We start from the raw sequence: 20642 nt of genomic DNA, 5'->3' as shown, positions 1-20642 counted from the left end.
CCTTGAGCTCACTTGGTAGCCCAGGCTGGCCTTGAACTCACAACGATCCTCCTGCTTCAGCCTCTGAGTGCTGGGATTACAAGCATGCCACACCACTCCCGGCAACCTGTAGATTTTGAATCAACCAGATTACACTCCAGAAAGTGGCTGGGCCCCATCCAGTGAGCTGAAGGCTGTAACAGAGCCAGGACCGAGATCCCTCAGTGAAGGAATTATCTTCAGATGGGAGGCCGAGGTTCCGGCTGGCATTTCCAGTCCTCTGCCTTCCCTGCCGGTTTCAGACTTGTGGTCTCCACAATCTCATGAGTCAGTTACATGAACTAAACTCTCTTGGTCTTGTTTCCCTGAGCAGCTCGGACTCATACTCCAGAAACCCTGTATTTGCTCGGTCTCCGTCCCTGCATTTTCCCTCAGTGGCTGCCGTGTCCACCGGAGCCATGGGCCTTCCTGCCCAGCAGGGTTGTGGCTGGCGCCATCTTAGCTGTTCAAGCCTGGTCCTGGCCACTGGCCTCAGGAGACCTCGCTTCTGCCCGTAGGGTTGATACTTCTGTGTAATTGTGAAGAACCCAGGAAGAGCTGATTCCATGGCTGGCGAGGACTCCTTGTCTGTCTCCTCACTTGTGGCCACTTGCACTGTCACGGCAGATGGGCCGCTGGGTGTCCAGGTGTGGACGTGGTGTCCTCACTCGCACGCCTGTCACGCAGGAGGCAAACACACACTCTCAAAGCCCCTGATGCAGCGAGCCCATTTCCCTTTACTTGTATTTAGGACTGAGGTGATGTTTACGTTTGACCTGAGGGTGATGGGCACAGATGCTGGGTCAGGAGGAGCCTTCAATGGGTCATTGTCCTCGGCAGTTTTTGCACAATTTGTGGCTTTGTTGTCTCATTTAAAAATAATATAAAATGAAATCGGACTGAAAAATTCACCTTGGTCATAGGGAAGGGTGCTGAAAACAGCGTCTGGCCATGCGAATCTACCATGACAGTTGATGATGGGCTGTGTGTGTGACATTGCCGTGGTTTCAGGCTAAAAGTAGGAGCAGGTAAAGGAGCCAAGTCCCCTTTCTATTTTTAAACCACGGACTTCCTCTAAGCCTCAAAATAGGAAAGAAAACGAAAGGGGAGGCCTGACAGCACACATGGGAAAGAGATCTGGGTTTGGTTTACGACTTGGAGATTTTATCAAAATGAGAACGAACCGCAGCTTGTCATTCATGGCTTTCACAAAGAACACGGTGGGAAGAGTTCGCAGTTCAGTTCTGTGGATGTTGCCCATAACGTCAAGAGGGCACATGTGTGTCACCCCATGTCATGTGTATTCATGGACATGGATGCACGTGAGGTGCCCACATCCTCTCCTGTCTGTCAGCACAGTTCAGAGTACAGGTTCCTCGTGGTGCGGCCTCCCAGCTGGTGCTGATGCCAGATGGGAAGGGCGTGGATCTTTGGGAGTGACTGGGTGTTGCATGGTTGGTACCAAGCTCGGCTGGAGAGGGGAACAGTGAGGCAGAGATGGCCTCTTCCGCTCATGCAGGGGGTTGGATACGCAAAAGCAAGTCTGTGGCTGAAACAGTAACATAGCAACAAAACAAATCACATAGCAGAGGAGTAGAACCCAAAGTATAAGGTAAATGCTGGAGTCTTTACTAATATCAAGAAGTCACTGGCTCAGTAAGGAGAGACAACTCTTCCTACAGAAGAAGAGTCCACAGACTGTGTCCATCAGTTCTTCTAGGCTCAGGAGATGAGTTTTGTCCCCTGTTCCACTCTGCCTCCCTCTTCGAGTGTGGACAGGATTTAGTGACTTGCTGTCAGAGAATCGATACGGAAAGGAAAAAACCAGGGACTTTGCAGTGGGCACATCTTAAAAACACTACTCTGCAAATGATGATAGCGACAAGTTGGGTGACACGCTGCTGAGGGGCACTTTGCCTCATAGCATTTTTCCCCAATTCTCAGGCCAGTTGTGAGAAAATGCCAGACAAGGCCCACCTGAGAATACTCTATACGTCTATAGAATACTCTTCGGAGCCGCCAAGGTCCTTAATCCTCACTGTGACATTATTGAGAAGGGGAATCTCCAAGGACTGTTAGGTCATGAGCGCTCTGCTCTGCCCTCGTGAATGGGTTCCTATGGGGATTGTGGGAATTGGTGTTACTCTGGGAATGGTTTCCTGATTTAAAAGGATGAGTTCCTTTCTCTTTTTCTTTTGGGCATTCTTTCTTACCCTTCAGCATTTTGCCGTGGATGATGTAGTGAAAGGCCCTTGCCAGATGGCGGATCCCTTTACCTCAGAGTCCTTAGCTTCTGGCTGTGTCAGAGATCCCATGTTTGTTCTCTATAAATGACCAGGTCTTGGGTCTTCTGTTAATGCAGCACAAGAGAGACGGAGACAAAGGGGTTTTGTTCACCGCCTGTTAGAAATGGAGCTACCTATGGGACACCTTCCAGTTGCTGTGTTATTTGGAGCCGTGAGGTGGCTGACAGGGTGTCACCGTGCTTCTGACAGGCAGAGTTTATCATCAGACCAGCGATTGAGGAAATGAAGAAACAGCAGCCCGATAGATCTTCCCACTTATCGAGAATAGCATGGTGCCCAGCTTGGACTTCTTCCTTGCAGCAAATCCTTCTAAAAGAACTTGTTCCCTTCCAAAATGTCCAGAGGCTAGAAGCTGTGGGTCCAGAGCATGGTTCCCCAGTTCAGGATCTAGAGAAGGTCTGTCAGTGTCTGAGGACACCAAGGCCAGGTCATCAGGTGGACTGGGTCCAGCCCAGTCCACAGTGTTGCCAGGTGGCGCATGGCAAACAAAGTGAGGCCGGGAGGAGGCTGCTGTCCCCTGACTCACCCTCAGAATGACTGTGAAAATCATGGTGGACTATTAGAGAGTTGTCAAGCTGAAAAGTCTCCATTTCAGTTTGGCTTCTGCACAAAATACTGGGTAAATATATAGCCAAGAAGCGTCTTATCAGTTGCTGTTCAAGGGATGAAAACATTTTTAACACTGACATAAGCAAAATGCAATAAGGAAGATCAACATGTAACACAGGGATTACATAACCCCTAGTTAAACAGAAGGTTGTAGATAATTGCCCCTGTATGACATCGTGTTTTTAAGCTCAAGTGCTAAGGTTTGTTTTGAGCTGTGTGCCACCCTGGTTGAGTCACTCCTATCTTGTCGCCGCAATTTATAGACCTGGAAAATTTCCATTTTCTTATATTCTCTGAGAGCAGTGAGATTTGCCAGAGTTGTCTCACTGCTGTGGTTATTTGTTTTGAATTTCTTAGAATGGAAGATTCTCTGGCAAGGAACTTTTCCCCCTCTTTCAATACCTGTGCTACTTTAGAAGAGAGCTGTCCATAAGAAAGCAGGAAGATTATTCAGGCAGAGACATGGGCATAGAAAGCAGCCTTCCCCAACCAGTTCCATGGGCCCCATGGGGATTTGACCTCTGTAGGTGTCTTAAACTCCGGTGGGCATTTTATAGAAAGTTTTTGGGGATGAAGATGTAGAAAGGGAAAGGTGGGAAGAAGGTCAGGGAGAAAGAAATCGGCTTGATAGCAGAGGTCCCCATCAACTATTCTTAAAGGAGAGGAAGAAAGAGCTGGGAAGTAGGAACAAAACCAGTCGCAGGTGACCAGCAGGCCTTCTGAGAGGGGGCCACACCGAGGGTGTAGAGGCCAGATGTAGTACAGTGAAGCAGGTCACAGTAGAGCAAGTCAGTAATATAGGGTGAAGCAATTCTTGAGGCCTTGGCCCCTGCAGGCTCTGTATCCATGCTTCCTGAAGCTCTTGCCAGGCTGCCTCCTCTGTCTCTCCACGTTTCCTGAGGCTGCTCCTGTACCCGGAATTTCCTCCACTTCCTGCTGTGCCTCTGTGTCTGCCATGACACCGCCCTTCCTGGAGCAAACCACCGGACGGCGGGGAGGGGAGACGGCATTTGCGCACTTGACTGTTTCACCTGCTCACCACCGTGTGCTTCACCATGTCACTTGTCCTGTAGCTCCTCAGTACTAGCAACGTACAGTGAGCTTTTATTGAGAAGAATGTTGAGTCAGAAACTCAGACACAATGTCACACCCCAGAGATCAGCCTGACGCACCGCCGCTGGAAGAGAACACAGCCCCCATGGTCTGTCATAGGCTCCTGTAAGTCCGTCTGCCCGCCCTCCCTCTCCTGCTACTTTCCCACTTCTTCCTTGTTTTTTTCTCCCTCACGCTGTCCTCCCTTTTCATCTCTGGAAGTCTTGTGTTCTCTGCTCCTGGCCTTTCACCTCTCCTTCTGGCTTCTCCCAAGCAGCGTCCCTTGGATGACCGCTGTTTTTTGTCCAGAATGCAACTCCCACGTAGCTTGGTTCGGCAGATCTTGGGTACACAGCCCAGCCTGTAACAGTCAGGAGGTGGTCGGGAGTGGCTTATGTGGGACAGGAAAGGTGCGAGAGGCACCCGTTTGCCAAACTGAGTGCTTTGTGGCAAGGATGTGGCTCCGTCTGAGGTGCCAACTGCAACCATAACAAGTTAACAAAGTGGAGGTTCTGACAGTTGCAGGTAGGAAAAGGGGGACATACTAGGTTACCTCACCGTTTTTAGCCCTGACAGGGACACAGATGAGAGTGAAAGGAGGCTGTTAATAGTTACACCAGGACAAGGGATACAGGTGGGGACAGCCCTGGGCAGATTGGCTTTCAGAGGGCTGCAGTGACTGTCTTAGTCCATTATCTGCCATAAAGAATGCCATGGAGTCGGTAACTTGTGAAAGAACAAAGTTTATTTAGCTGAGCTTCTGGAGACTGGGAAGCACAGGGCAGCATCTGGGCCTTCCTGCTACATCCTAGCATGGCAGAAGGTGCAAGGGCAAGTGAGGTAGACAGAAGAGAAAGCTCAAGAGCCAGACTCCTCTATAACAGCCCACTCTCGCGATAACTAACCCAGTCTTATGACAGCTAGTGCATACCCAAGATAAGGAGATGAGTCCATCCGCAGGGGCTCCACCCTCTGCCCTCAGGCCCCTCTCATTGGGTTCCACTTCCCAACACCAGCACGTTGGAGGTTACACAAATTGTTCCATCACACAAACTGGAGACACAGCCAGACTGTAGCAGGGATATTTCCAGGAGAAAGGTGGGAGAGGGTGGACAGGTTAGAGGTGGGGAATCTTAAGCTCAGTGGGTTGGTTTTAGAGTGCTAGCTATTTTTAGAGGAAAAGGTTGAGGAAAACACTCTATGCTAAGCTTGAACAAGGTAAAGAGATCAAATGGGTAACTGGGTTAAGTCTGATCTAATTATTATGAAAAGAGACTAAAGGAAAGGTTTCCCGCTTTCTCTTTTTTTGGTAGATGTCCAGTTGATCTAGGCCACTGTCTTCCAACTGTATCTTGCATTTGGGTTTTCAAGGACCCAAGTCAGGAGCTGCCTGTGGGGACCTGAGGCCATGTTTCAGCCCCTGCTGCTGTGTCTAAACCTGGTAACTCTTCTTGGTTTGATCTTTGTTATATCTTTCATGTTTTATTAGTGGTTTAACACTGAGAGAAGAGAGGAGAGAGAGAGAGAGAAACTGACTTTGCATTGCTTTAAAAGCCACTGATGTAGGGCAAGTCTCAGTATGATTCCAGAGACAAACCGCAGAAACACAGCTCCCAGATTGATTATTCATCACATCATCATCATCAGATGGCCCCATTTATACCACGTACATACACGCAAACTTGATCTTTTGGTTTTTGCATGTTTTCTTTTTAATCTAAAGAGAAAAACATTTTCTCTCACTTGGTGTCAGAAATATACTAGCTACTAGTGTCTGTGCTTACTCTGCTGTCTCAGAGTACAGAGTATATACTCATTCTGGAACAGAGTTACTGGAAGACTCTGAAGTATGGGTAGGTGGCAAAGGGGATTCTTGTACTCTTGAGTCAGGATATTGAGGGAGCACTGGGATCCCTTTTTAGTCCTTTCTGTTGTTTCCTTTTGTAATTGTTGTCCCTGTTCTGAGATGCTGGAAATGCTCTTGAAATAGGTGTTAAGATTATGCTGGCCAGTTTGCCGTCACTGTAATCTGTGTTTTTATGTCTCATTTAAACAATTTTGGTAGAACATTAAAGCTCTTGAGCTGTTCAGTAGAAACAGTGCAAGCTACATACATAGTTTTGAAATTTTTGGTAGATAAAAACGAAACAGATGAAATCCATTTTCATAATTTTCTAAATTTTATTTTGTCTTTTTGAGATAGGGTTTCACTATGTAGTTTAGGATGGCCTTGTATTCATTTTGTAGTGAAGGCTTGCCTCAGCTCGCATTGACCTTCCTGCCTCAGCCTCCCAATTGGTGGGATTACAGGTATGTGCCACCACACCTGGCTTCATAATTTTATTTAAACAATATATCCAAAGTACTACTTCAAAATGAAGTCTGTATGTCTTAGTTACTTTTCTCCTTGCCAAGACAAAATACTCGACACCCAAAGTGAAAGGAGGAAAGGGTTTGTTTAGCTCACAGTTTGTAGAGGTTTTAGTCCATAGTTGGCTGGCTCCAAGGCAGGGTGGTGTGGCAGGTAGGCCTCACAGAGGAGAAATAGTTCATGGCAAGCAGAAGGTAGCAAAGCAATAAGGGAAGGCTGAGTACCTTCTGTCTCTTATATCTTATCCAGGCTACTTAGTGTGGGTAGCGCTCACACCCTTAATCCCAGTGCCTTCAATTAGAGCATCGCACCATGAATTAGTTCCAGCTTCACAAACTTTAGATCCAGTCACCTCTGAAAAAGTCCTACCTATGGCCTCATGAGGCTTTGGGGAGGCATCTAAACATAAGCCATAACATTTCGGCCCTAGACCTTCAAAGATTCATGCACATCCACTTATGCAAAAGATATTTAGTCCATCTCTGAGAGTTGCCAAAGTCCTGACAGTTTCAGCATTGCTGAAATGTCCAAGTCCCAAGTCTTCTCTGAGATTTAAGGCAAACTGTTAGCTGTGAGCACCTGTACAAATGAAAAGAGTTAAATACCTCCAACATGCAATGGCACAAGATAGAAACTTCCATTCCAAAAGTTACAAACGGGGATAACAAGGAATGGGAACAAAGCAAGACCAAAATCCAGTGGGGCAGGCATTAAATCCATGTCCACTTCCAGCCTTCCTGGCAATCATTGGCAAGTTGTGAACTCTAAAAGGTTTGGGTGGCCCTTCTGGTGGATATAGTTCTCATGGCTTCTCTCTGGGGCTGGCTTTGCTAACTCCTTGCAGCTTTCCTTGGATGATTCATGTTTTGGATTCTCCAAAATTCTGGGGTCTCCACTGCAACTTGGGCTTTACACTCAGACCTTCATATACTGCCCTCTCAGGGGCACACTTCTTTGGAAATCTGGGTGGAAGCCTTCCTGACCTCACAACTTTTGCATTCTGCATGCATGTGGATGATGCTAGGATATACTGGAGCAGCTGGAGCAGCAGCGGGGCTTCCTTCTTTCTTGGCTGTAGGGGTCCAGTGCCTATGAACCAAATTCCAAGATACAGCTTCCCTAGTTCTCCTGTTCCTTCTTGGCAGTTACAATCTCTTCTGCTCTATCTTTTTAGTTCACAGTTTTACTGGAGCTTCCTTTCTGGCCAAATTAAAAATGTTTTGCATCATTCTGCTGGGCTCTTTGCTCTTGATTCTCAACATAAATCTAGCCAAAAGCCCCCAACTATAGCTGTGCCATGGCCTCAGTATTAGACTATTTTGAAATTTCTTCTGACAGATTAATTAGCCTACCACCATTAATCTCAGTCTCAGGCAAAGTCTGTAGACATAATCAAAATGCAGACAAACTTTCTGACAAGCCATAATACACATTGTCTGGAGTCCAATAGCTAATGCAGTCCTTCTTTCCAGCAGAAATCTTCTGAGCCAGGTCTGTACCAGCAGGATTTCTATGAGCCTCTGGTTTTCTGAGTTCTGACCAGAATCTCCCCTCAGGTACAGCCTAAGGTGTTCCAGTTATATTTTTTGCAGCTGGCATCACCCAACCTTTCCAAACTCTTTCCACAAGCCAATCCAAAAGGCTCTTGAGCCTCATGGTCAGGTATAGTAACAGCAATGACCCCCCTTCTCTGGTACCAAATTCTTAGTTACTTTTCTCACTGCTGAGACAAAACCCCGACACCCAAAGTTAAGGGGGAAAAGTTTATTTTGCTCACAGTTTGTAGAGGTTTCAGTCCGTAGTTGGCTGGCTGCAAGGTAGGCTGGTTTTGCCATGGTGGTCAGAAGACAGCAAAAGCAATAAGGGACCTTAACAGTGTCTTTTCAGGCTACTTAGGGTGGGTAGCACTTGTACTGTTAATGGTAGCACCCTTGATCCCAGCATTACACCATGAATCAATACCAGCATCACATACTCTAGATCCAACCACCTCTGAAAAAGCCCCACCTGTGACTGCATAAGGCTTTGGGGGAACATCTAAACTCAAGCCATAACACTATATAAACATTTTAATGACACATTTGACTTTTTTCTTCTTCTTCATTGGTCTGAAATACTCAGTGCAGATTTTGTACTTGGAGCGCATCTCAATTTAGACTAGCAGTGTCTCAACTACTTAGTGGTTACAGGTGACCAGTGGCCACTGTCTTAAAGGATCTACCCATATTCTAGCACTAGATGCTAACATGAGAAATTAAAATGTGCCCATTCTCTCCTTGGGAGTGACAAAGACTTTCTCCGTGATTAGACTCTACATAGGTTTGTCTGAGATCCTTTTCAATTTGTCTGTGCTCTTGGCTGGACATGTCTTTAAGAACCCAAATTTACCAAAAATCCTGTCAAGCTAGTTTAGTAAGAATCCCCTATTCTCAGTATCTGAGCCCTCTCAGTATCTGACCAACTTTCTCACTCCCATCATTCTCTAAGTAATGTCTGACCACCTTGGCCTCCCTTCAGCAAGGATCCTGTCAAGTCAGTTTAGTAAAGAATTAGTCTTATGTCTTACTCTCTTTTGTGTTGCTGTAACTAAATACCACAGAGTGGGAAGTTTGTGAAGAACAAAAGTTTATTTAGTTTGTGGCTCTGGAGGCTGGGAAGCCCCACTGTTACAGGAATTCTGGGGTGCTGTAGGGTCTTCCTAGAGATTCTTTCCAGGTTCTTGACCTGAACAGAGAATTGGTCAAAACAAGCACAAAAAGTAGTTAAGTTTTATACTTGTTAAAGTTAGGAAAAGAAGCATGTTCTGCAGAGCAAGTACAGGCCAAGTAAAATAGGAAAAGAAGTACACTCTACAGGGCAAGAGTGAGTCATTGAAAAGAGAGCACGGTGGCCATGAGGTTAGTGGTGGCCCCCCTTTTTTTACCCTGTCTCCCATTCTAATGTCAGACTGAGGCCATCCTATCAAAAACCTGCTTGATTTTGTGCCAGAGAAATTGAAGATAGCACTTTCTGATTGGTCCTGGGTGTAGAACTTGGAAACTGTTTCAATAGGTCACACCCACTCACCCAGCAGGCTGCCCACACCTTAATCCTCTGCCTGACAAGAGCATGGTGCCAATGTATGCTGAGGGCCTTCTTGTGTCAGAGAATGGCAGAGGGGGTTCTTATGACCAGAGAGAGCGTGTGTGTTAACTGACATTTCTCTTCTCTTCTTATAAAGCCGTTAATGCCGCTGTGGGGACCCCACCCTGATGAATTAAATCCTCCTTACCTCCCCAAAACCCTGCATCCAGGTATCAACATGTACATCCAAGGATTAAGTTTTTCTAACACATGAATGTTTGGGGCACATACCCAGATCTTAGCACCTCTTAATAATTTTCCATGTATCAGCCCCTACCCCATACCATCACCCTACTTCTCAGCTAGAAACATCCATTTTTCCATGCTGTAGAATTCAGCCCAATCTCTCCCCTCTGCTCCAGGGCCCTTAAGGAATCGTCCACTGGATCAGGTCTGCCTTTCTGTTCTCTGACAGGTGTTAGAAGAGTTTTTTCCTTTCATAGAAGCTGTCTCCAAGGACCATACTATAGGCATGGCCTAAGCCCAAAACACAAACTCTGGCATAGGCTGACGTGGATGTGGGCCCTGCAGCACACTTCCCAGCTTTGTAGACTCAGGCCAGGTGCCGCAGCTCCTGCTGCATCAGGAGCTCATGGGGTGGTTGCAGGAACCAGGCCTGCTGTAGGCCAAGCACCTTGTATTGAGCAAGCTGCAAGTGCTGTTGTGCCACTGTTGTTACCGTCCTCAGTGTTACTGGGTTCTCCATCACTGCTGCTGGCTGACTGAGGGATTCGTAGGACACTTCAGATCTAAGTAGGGTCTGGAGTCAGACATTCTAGGAAAACCTCAGAGAAACATTAGCCAGAAGTCCCTGCTAGACTATCAGTGCATTTAGAGTTAAACTCTGCTACTGTCCGAAAAGAAATAGACCTGGCACATTCTAGACCTGTAGTGCTCTGGGCTGCATTCCAAATTCTGATGCTCGACAGCTGCAGAAGCTCCTCCCACTCCATCCATTATCCTCTCAGGTGCAAGTAGGTGGTTGTCAGTCCCGGTGTGCACAGTTTTCTGGCCTGAGGATCCACGGCATTAAAACCAAACAATATTGGAAGGCAGACAGGAGAATCATGAGTTCCATGCCAGCCTGAGCCACATAAGCAAGATCCTGTTCCCAAAAACCAAACTAAACAAACACAACAAAAAACCGGGCCACAGAGGGGATAGTTTTTCAGTAATGTCATGCAGTGCCCAGCAAAGCCAGCTACAAGGGCCAGGTGTACCACGGGGTGAGAGACAGCAGTCCTTCCATTTGGGTGTGGGGAACCCGAGGTGTTTATAGATGAGTCCGGGCAAGTCCAGCCTGTCCCAGAGCCAGTCTTTGCTCCCTCAGAGGCTGTATCGGGATGGTCCCTGACCCCACAGGGTAACAGGTCACCCCATCACAGACTCCTTTGTCCCCAGAGGAACTCCAGGCACTTCCTTGCAGGTAGGGAGTGTGTGGAGGATTCACTGGAGCCCTCAGGACACAGGACTCGCAGCCTGTCCTGGGAGCTGGAGGGGAGTCCATGGCTTGGCATGGGTGGTAGCCTTCCTGCCCCCTGGACCCCACCCCACCCCCAGTCACCTGCAGGAGATCTGAACAAGTCCACTGTGGGTTCAGATGCCCTGAGCACTTTGCTCCCTTTAACCTGCAGCCCTTTATCTCCAATCTGCCCTCTGGGGTCCTGTAGAACAGATTGGATCCTCGAAGAAGCCCTTTAAATACTTGAACACAGCTCTGGTGTCACTGCGGTTATTTTCTCTCCGTTCCTCTTACTGGAATTACTACCTCTGTGATCTAGTGCGCGCCTCTGGATCTTCATTAGAGCACAGACTTTACAAATAAAGCCAAACAAAAATCGCACCGAGAACGTCAAAGCCTGTCGCCAGGAACCAGTCTTGCAAGCCTTTGTGGGGACCAGTCAAGAAGGGGAACCTGTTCTTTCCTCTACACACTGTGCTTGATCTCATTGTGGGACCTGAGGTGGAGGCCTAGGGGCCTTTCTGTTTGTGTGGCTGCTTGTACTGTTAGGGAAATGCTTGAGTTAGGGTGAATTTGAAGTGTGAGTAGAGCATCCCACCTTATTCCTTCGGGATGTATTTCAAGACCACAGTGGGTACCTGAAACTACAGATCATACTGAATCCTATGTATTTTACTTTCTAAAAGTATACGTACATTGTGATAAAGCTTCATTTACGAATTAGGCATAGTAAGAGTAGTAACAATAACCTAACATGGATCTTAGCAACCTCAGCATAGTTTTTCTTTCCTTATTCAATCAAGAACTTTTACCTTTTCACTTAACAGAGGCTTTTCCTTGGCATATGTGAATTGCCCATATGACCGTGCCTGTGCTTTGGGGCCGTAAGTAAGGGAAATAAAGGTTTCTGAATGTAAGCACTGCGCTAATTACCTCGACACTTGGCCCAGACAGCTGTGAAGAAGCTAGTGGGCAGCTAGTGGAGTGAGTGTGGTCCTCCAGTAGGGCTGGACTCGTGTCCTGGGGGGCCAAGACGTGGTGGGTTGGTGTGCGACAGTGTGAGATTAAAACTCACTGTTTATTTCTAGAATTTTTCATTTAGTATTTTTGGCACACAGCTGACCTTGCGTAACTGAAATCATAGAAAGCAAAACCATGGATGAGAGAGGATTACTGGTATCTCAGTGCAGCAGTGGCGGGAATGACATGTCATTTCCCTCGCCTGCGAGTGCAGGGCTAGAATGTGCTTCATGGCCTTAAACTTGAGAGACAAGTTTCAGGGATATGTTCAGGTGTGCAGTTCCCAGCGGCGGAGTTTACATTTAGATACTCAACGTGTAGTAAAACAGGAGCTTAGGAGAAAAACAAGTGAGGGCCGGCGATACAGCTCAGTGACACAGCGCCTGCCTGGCAAGTGCAAGGCGTTGAGTTTGATTCCCGGTACCAAAAAAAAAAAAGAAAAAAAAGGTGAAATCGAGGGGAGAAAATGATCAGAATCAAGAGTTTGATAACACAGTTAACCTTTTGTGCTGGTACGGTTAAATACATCTGTGAAATAGGATTAGAGACAATATTTTCAGTTTTCGGCCTTTCAGTTCTTGAAGACCCTGGGATTTCTAGCAAGACACAAATCGCTGTCTCCGAGGGCGCCACACGTCCCGATCCACGGAGCTCTTGGATGACTGTTTTCTTTTGAGGTCCTGGTATGTTGAGTATTTTACCTCCGAGCCTTCGACTTGGAAGTGTCTAAAATGTTAGAACCTGTGTGAAATACGAAATTGTGTAAAGAATGTTTTTAACTGTTACATACATGTATCACCATATAGCCCACACCATCCAAAAGAGAGTAGGTAACTATAGCTTTCATTTTGACTTTCAACTTCTTCAGTACTCTGGAAAACCACTTTGAGAAATGTAATAGGTAAAATATGCAGTGGAGAGAGGTATCTTATCAGATTAGCTAGAACATGACAGTGAAACACATTTTTAAAAAGAGAAATATATTTCTTTTCTTTTTTTTTTTTGGTTTTAGTTTTTCTCCGGTACCGGGAACCGAACTCACAACCTTGTGCTTGCCAGGCAGGCGCTTTGCCGCTGAGCTAAATCCCCAGCCCCCCAAAAAGAGAAATATATTTCATCATCATTAAGTCCTGCTTTCTGCCCTGCCTAATGTTCCCAGTCAGAAGAGAGAGAGAGAGAATGAGAGAAGAGAGAGAGAGAGAATGAGAGAGACAGAAAGGGAGGGAGGGAGGGAGGGAGGAAGGAAGGAAGGAAGGAAGGAAGGAAGGAAGGAAGGAAGGAAGGAAGGAAGGAAGGAAGGAAGGAAGGTAGGTAGGTGGCTTCGGGTTTCCACAGCTTGCAGGGAATGTTCCTAAAGGGATCTCAGTAATATTTTTCCTGGGCTTTCGGGAGCAAGAAGCTCCCTTTCTTCCTTGCCCTTTAAAGAAGGCAGCTCAGGTGGGTGGCAGTGATTAGGACCCCCGCCCAATGGCAGGAGGCCGTGAAGACAGACACCCAGACCCTGCCCGGCTATTCACCGCTGGCAGGGGGAGCTCTTTGCCTGTGCTGACACCTCCATTGAGCTCTGTGAGCCTGCTTACTGGGAATTGAGAAATGTATGTGTCCCAGAGAGAGATTTCCTTGCAAAACAAATCTCTCTCCAAACCCAATTGCTCCACAGACTTTGTTTTTTTGTTTTTTCCTTTTCTGAGTAAGGTAAGTTTTTGCTGAGTGGCCAGGCATTCTGCAAGCAAACAAACTTTCCGGGGCACAGGTCGTTTTGCTCTCTGCTCTCCAGCTCCCTCCCGTGACTCGGAGGAGGAGATCTGATAGCCCGGGGTGAGGTTTCACCCTCCCCTTGGTCTCCGAGGGCGCCTGGTCATGCCAGGAAAAAAGAGGAAAGAGAAAGGGCAGGCGGCCTCGGTGGGTGAAGTCATGCCATGAGGGTGGTGACACCTTCTCACACGACCTCAGGGAAAATGCTGGGCTCCCAGCTGCCCGTCACGGAGCTTGGGGGAGGAGGTGACCTCTTTATTTTTAGAAGGGAGCTGTCATAATAGCCCTGTCCCGAGCTTCATTCACAGCGGTGAGCAGGCGCTTTGGGAGTTTGTAAACAGCAACTTTCTGAGTAAAGGAGGAGCACTTTTTTCCAAAAAGGAAAGAACTTTATTGCTGGGGGTTGCCCCCTGATATTCAGGGGTATTGTGGAAGACGCTATTGTTTGAAATCCTTAGCGGGGCAAGCAGGTGCGACAGCTGTCTGCACTGCTAGTATTTTTAAAGGGCAGAAATGCCTGAAGGTGAAGACTTCGGACCAGACAAAAGGTAATTACAATGTGTACTTATTTATTCTGGATTCTATATCATTTGACAGTTTAAATGATGAATTAAAAGTAGTTTAAATTTAAAAATCAAAATTTGGACTATTATTCCTTAATTCTAAGAAGCTGAAGGTTTTTGTCCTCAGACTAACCAAAGAAAGTCAGATTAACCTGTGTACTCTTAGAAACATATGCTGAGAAGTATTTTTCTTGAATAAGGAAGTGATGATCTGAAATATTTTAAAAAGTTGTTTCTCATATACGAGGTAAAATCTACTTGAAATTTTTGATGTTTCCTTTTTCATGAAAGGATAGCAGTTGGAAATCTAAACCCATGAACAGTTTTAAAAATGGTTGCATTTTAAAGACTTGCCAAGCCACTCAAGAGATTAAATATTGGGCCACCATAGCAGTTTTGATATTTGAAATCTTTTTCTTAAATCGTAGATCATATCTTTGAAGCTGTGATCAGTCAGGGCCCCTTGTACAATACAGTAATTGTATCGGTGTTCGGATTAATATCTAAGTCTAAGAAACGAGGGTACAGGAGAGAAAAGGAGCAAATAATTCCTGCTAATCTGTGCCCAGGCTGAAAGTCTCCATTGCAGCTCCCTTGCTGTTAACGAAATTTATATGAGTTAGAAGATGTCTTCTTTACCATTGCAATCGGGCTGTTGAAATCAGATATGAAGAAGTAAAAGGAAAATTATTAAATAAGAAGAAAAGGGGTCACTGATCATTTTATTACTAAAGAAAGTAGAAACTGGTAGTTTTAGGAAGAAGAGAAACCAAAGTACCCTTTTGAAAGCCGTGGTGATGTGAGGTGCGTGTGTGTGTGTGTGTGTGTGTGTGTGTGTGTGTGTGTGTTGATTATAATGAATTGTAAGAATGTCCCTAGAAGCTGCCATTTTCTGGAGTGTTCTAGTTTTTAGCTTAAATCCCTTTCTATTACGTGAAAAGGGATGTTACAGTGATATGTAATTGAACAGTTTTCTACATAAAATGAGTTATTAAATCAAGTGCTTGAGGATGCCCTTTGTAAGAGTCCCTAGAGGGGCATATGGATTAACTAGTTAGGAAGACACTTTTCAGGGAGTTTTAAATGTCAGTTTTGGTTTGCTCGGGACCGGCTGATCCACTTGTATTGTATGTATCTTCTTCTGAACATCTTAGTGTCTCTGAAACAAGGCTTTTTCTTTTCTCATAGCACTGAGGCATAAAATCTTGCACAGAATATGCATTTTAAACAGATCCTTGCTGCATGGAATGGAATGTACTGATGAGCCATTTACACCTGCAGTGTCCAGGGGCCGGATTATTGGAGGGTGGAGTGGGAGAGATTTGGTAGAAAGCTAATAGTCACTGCTTTAATGAAATGCGACGTTAGAATTAAATTAAATAGTATTTCATTGTTGATAATAAATATTTTGAGTGAGCTGTTTATGATGTCCACTACAGACATGTTTCCTTTTCTGGGCATGTTTTACTTATTAAAAAAGATTAACAGATGGAAACAAAAATGTATATACCAATAGAGACTATATATTCATGCGCAGACATAAATGTATTTCACACACATATACTAATAATTATTACTAGAGGAGTGTTATATTTGATTGGAAGTGGAAACTTCTTCTCCCTCCTTTGAGGTAGTGAACTTCTGCTCCCTGCTTTTTATTTTTTATTTGTTTTTCTGTTTTTTATTTTGATGAGATAATTCTTAGTTCTTAACAGTTGGTGGTTTTTCTACATGGCTTTTCCTCCTCTGTTTGTTTGTTCCTTCTTTGTGCAGAAAGAACATTCCAGATGGGGGGAAAGCTTAGAGCTAGGCTGGAAATAAAATATTTACCACGAAGAGAAAATGCTCCTCTTGCTAAATTTGAGATGAAATATCTCTGGTCACGTCCGCTGGGCCTGTGTCTAAAAGAGAAAGAACTATTATAAGTCTCAGATCTGCTGACAAAACGTGCTCTTGGAGCGCCTTGCAGCAGTTCTAAATGAATCTCACATTAAGGCGTATTCATGCTTCTTAAGTCCTGTTTTAAAATTTGGTGTCCTGGGTTGCTTTGAAATTGGCAGCGAGCTAAATCTGAGTTTGGTTTTAAAAATAAACTGAGTGGACCAGAGCGGAGGGTGAGCCTCACCTGTGTGCCTAGTTGGCCCCTGCCACATCCCAGGCACCTGCTGCTTTATTCCCTCATGGTCTGGCAGTCCCGCGGCACCGTCTGTGCCCACCAGGTGGACGGCAGAGACCGTGAGGGCCTAGGGCACTCGCTGGGCGGCAGAGGGAGACCCTGCTCCCTGTGCCTGCCCTTGCAGTAGAGAGCACTCTCGAGAGAAACTTCTGAGCACTCTGGGCCACTTTGAAGGTCAGGAGCTTAAGGAAGAGGCCAAGAAAGCCACTCTGAGGCAGGCTCGGGAGGCACTGCCCAGACAGGAAGCAGCGCGTGCCAAAGGGGGAGGGAGGGGGACAGGGGAGAGCGAGAGGAAGAGGAAGAAGCAAGGACAGTGACTGGGGAGGCAGAAAAGATGAAGAAATCCGAGCAGGGTGACCCCTGGCCCAAGCCCTGGCTCGCAGTGGGCCCATATCCCCGCTCACTTAGGGTCCTGCGTGGAGCAGCGGCCCAGGTGGCCTGGACAGGCTGGGCAGGGGGTGTGGGTGGTGGGCATTCCCAGTCCAGTGGTTACAGAGGGACATGGACGCTGGCCCCAGGACTGAGCTCTGAATGTGTCCTGTCATGGAAGCACTGTCACAGTGGGTGGTTATGTTCACTCCCTCCACGGTTTACTCAGGAGGCATTGATCAGTTCTGAATGGAAGCCGGTGGCTGGGCCAGGCAGCAGGGTGATGGCCAGGCCCTGGCTGTCGCGGAGCGTGCAGCGTGGGTGGGGGAGATGACGGCAGGCGAACAGCAGGTAGAGTAAGGGCACTCACACCCTGTGCGCGAGGAACAACCTTAACGCAGAGTCCTGCGCGCTTTGTGCATGTTGGGGGTGGGAGACAAGGATGGCACAAAGCAGACTGGCTGCTTGTTTGGGCTTTGGGACATGTTTTTGGTATTGGGGATTGAACCTGGTACCTTCCTACCGAGTTACGTCCTCAGCCTTTTTGCATTTTAATTTTGAGACCGGGCCTCACTGCATTGCTAAGTTGCCCAGGCTGGGCTCCAACTTGGAATCCTCCGGCCTCAGCTTCCCAGAGTACTTGGACCTGTCATGTAGTATGCTTACCAGTTTGTTTGAAAAGGCCAGTGAGCATCTAAGAGCCTAAGTTTGTAACACAAATTTACCTTACTGTTGTTGCTCTGACCTGGAGCAGTGAGGTGGTCTGGGACCTCGAGTGTTTCTTCTTTCCAAAGCTTGAAACCAGACAGGCTTTGGATTTCAGATTTCTTCACATTTTAGCGTATTTGCACAATACCCAGGTGTAAGCATGTATGTAATTCCCTTATGTTTCATGTACATTTTCTGCACACAGCTTGAAGAAAACTTTGTGCAGTGTTTTCGACATGCCTGCGTTTTGACTGTGACTTGTTACTTCAGGTCACTGTGGATGTTTCCACAACACTTTTAAATTTGGAGCATTTTGTTTTTCCAGTTTTTGTATTGGTGTGCTCAGTGTGTACGTTCCTGGATGTACAAAGGTTACTGATTTAAGAAAATGAACGCTCTTGTAAAACAGAGCAGTCTGCTTAGCATTTGGAAATCCTATTCACAATTGCATTGGATTTTATTCTCGAAAGGTTTAAAAACTATTGGCTTAAATGTATTTTTAAATTCAGATGTCTCAATGACTTAGCTTGTCTGGACTCTGGGTTTACCTTTACGCTGTGGGTAAGGCCTGTCTTTCAGTAATACTGTTTCTTTAAAATATGGGTCCAGTTTGAGAAACATCTCAAAAGTAGTTGCACGGGGAGCCCTGGCCGCCCCTTCTTGCTCCTTGAGCTTCAGCTGAGGTGAGCTGCTAGCAGCAAGCACTGCAGCTCTTGTGTGTTTGAGAAAGTCTTCATGCTGCCTTTGGTTTGAAAATAAACACAGAGAGGTGAAATAAACGAGTTCACACAGCCATTAAGCGCAGGCCCAGTGATGTGGGTGCAGCCGGCTGCTGGCTGAGCCTGTATTAGTGAGAGCTTCGTGTGGTGGTGACCCCGGAGGTGGGGTTGACGTTCAGATGAACGTGGGCTCGGAAGTGTCAGTACATGTGGACACGGAGTGAGAGGACAGTGGCTGGAGAACATTGGGAGAGGTGTACGGGAGCGCCTCCTTTGGGCTGGGAAGAGGAGCGTGCTGGTTCAACCACCAGCTTGCTTGTTCTGGAAGCCTTGATCTTTAGAACCCTGTGATACATAGTTGCACTGTGGTCGCTTGAAGCCACTCATGTCAGGTCACTCAGTCAAGAAAGAGAATTGCATATTGGCTCTCGTGAGCCTGTGGGCGCTGGCCCCAGTGCGCAGGAGACCACAGGCCAGGAGAAAGTACCAGCTAGTTCTACCAGTGCCGCATCTTTTTCCCTGATGTGTCTTGAGGCTGTCAAAGACATTCCATAAAGGGTTGTTGACAGAATTAATAATTTACTTGCTTCCACTCTCCCACGCAGTCATGGAAAATGTCTGCCAGGCATGGAAAATGTTTATCACTTTTGAAATCCTCCCCTGACCCAGCTGGGCTAATATTTGTAACTGATTAAGAACATGTAGAACCGTACAATCTGCCACTGTGGCGAGAGCTCTGGTGTTGCAGAAGATAATCTTAATCGCTACCTAAACAAGCAGCTCTCAAGAGTCCCCAGTTAATGTTGACTTCGATGTTATAAACACAGGGTGACTAATTCTTTGCTATCTTCCCTAAAATGTGACAGAGCTCTCTGGCTTTCAGTGCCAAAGGAGGTCTACAGCTACTAGGTGGTGGGCTATGGGCAGGTCTGTCCCTGGTGCTTAAAGAGTGAAAGCTAATTATGTGGCTCCATCTTTATTCCTGCCCTTTCCCCCTTTGTGGCAAGCTTGGTGTCTAAATCCATTTGCCTGTCTCACTTCTTGTCCATACTGTGCTAATCTAGGGCCTGGAGATAATGTGGCAAAAGCTTGCCTGGGTCACGTCTCAGATGCTGTCATTGATATATTTTAAAAATAACATCACAATAAACAATTTTCCCACTAAACCATATTATAACTGTCCATTTGGGAAGATACAGATGCTTTTAGGGGAAAAAAGAATAAAGTAGAAAAAGAATCAGTTATAATCAATTTTCCCATTAAACCGTGTTAGAACTGTCTATGTGGGAAGGTACAGATGTTTTTAGGAAAAAAAGAATAAAGCAGAAAAAGAATCAATTATAATCTTAATATCTTAGAAACAATTGTTATCTTCTAATTCTTCCGATGTATTTTCCTGGCTAAGTTGTGATAAGTGCATGGTATATATATTTGTATGTGCCTTTTCTCTCATAGGCATTTTCCAGCAACATCTAAAGAGGCTGACGGCATTTTTTATTCTGTTTTTTGGATTTCCCTGCATCAATTAGTCTTTGCTGTTGAAAATTATTTTGCTGTTGATAGATGAGGTTGGGATAACAGCGGGACAGAAGGGCGGGATATGGGATAACAGAGGGACAGAGGTACACACTGCCAGTTCCTTGAGGCCTGGGCCAGGAATCCCGCCCAGCATCGCCCACACCGTATTTTATTGGTCAGGTGGCCCAAGGGCCCTGATTTGAGGGGAGGGGATCTACAACCTTCTTTTCTTTGGGAAGACTTTCAAAGAATTTGGGTGATTTATTTTACAACTAACAAAAGCAGGAGAAATGTTCACTTACATTTGTTGTCACAGCATTTTATCAACTGCCAGTGCAAAGGATATCTGCGGTGCACCTTGCCATCTGGCTCCCTGTCCTGCTCCGAAGAAAACTGCAGGCCACTGACCTGTGTCCCTGACAGTCACGCTGCCCTGGGCCAGTCTCTTGACAGAAATACAGTAGAACTTTCTAGTTCATTGAAACCTGCTTCTTAAACACACGTGCTGAGCAGTTTTAACCATGTGAACCGTTCTTCAGGGTGACCGCTAGCATGGGCTTTGGAATAATACGAAACTGCCTGTGACGCTGGCTACAAATCCCGTGTTTTGTGGAGTAACTGGGAGACCTTGGGCGGGTTACTTAACCTCTCCGAATTTCCTTTTGTTATCAGCTATGGGGATAATAATACCACCAATCTTATAGATTTGTTTTATAGGTTAATTTGGTAAGCCATGTTAAATGTTTAGTTTAGGAATGGTTCACTGTTAAGTCCCCAGAGGTAGATAATAGTAATAATAATAACAGTGATGATGAGGGTGGGCCCCTAGCGCA

The 20642-nt window shown here is 46.1% G+C and overlaps 1 protein-coding gene across 2 annotated transcripts in view; it reads left to right on the top strand.

Moving 5' to 3' along the window:
• Window positions 1–20642, top strand: part of Fam134b (family with sequence similarity 134, member B) — a 114030-nt gene that overhangs the window by 60347 nt on the left and 33041 nt on the right. The window contains exon 1 of one of the 2 annotated variants that reach the window (XM_005386136.2): window positions 13800–14304. The exons of the other annotated variant lie outside the window; for it this stretch is intronic. Within the exon in view, the coding sequence (XP_005386193.1) occupies window positions 14270–14304 (35 nt within the window). The 5' untranslated portion in view covers window positions 13800–14269. Of the gene's footprint in view, window positions 1–13799; window positions 14305–20642 lie in introns of those variants that run through there. 2 annotated transcript variants of the gene reach the window in all.

The sequence above is a fragment of the Chinchilla lanigera genome, unplaced genomic scaffold (genome assembly GCF_000276665.1).
Source record: "Chinchilla lanigera isolate Chin_1 unplaced genomic scaffold, ChiLan1.0 scaffold00025, whole genome shotgun sequence".
Lineage (NCBI taxonomy): Eukaryota > Metazoa > Chordata > Mammalia > Rodentia > Chinchillidae > Chinchilla > Chinchilla lanigera.
Note: the sequence above shows the minus strand (reverse complement) of the source record. Positions and strands in the feature narration are given on the sequence as shown.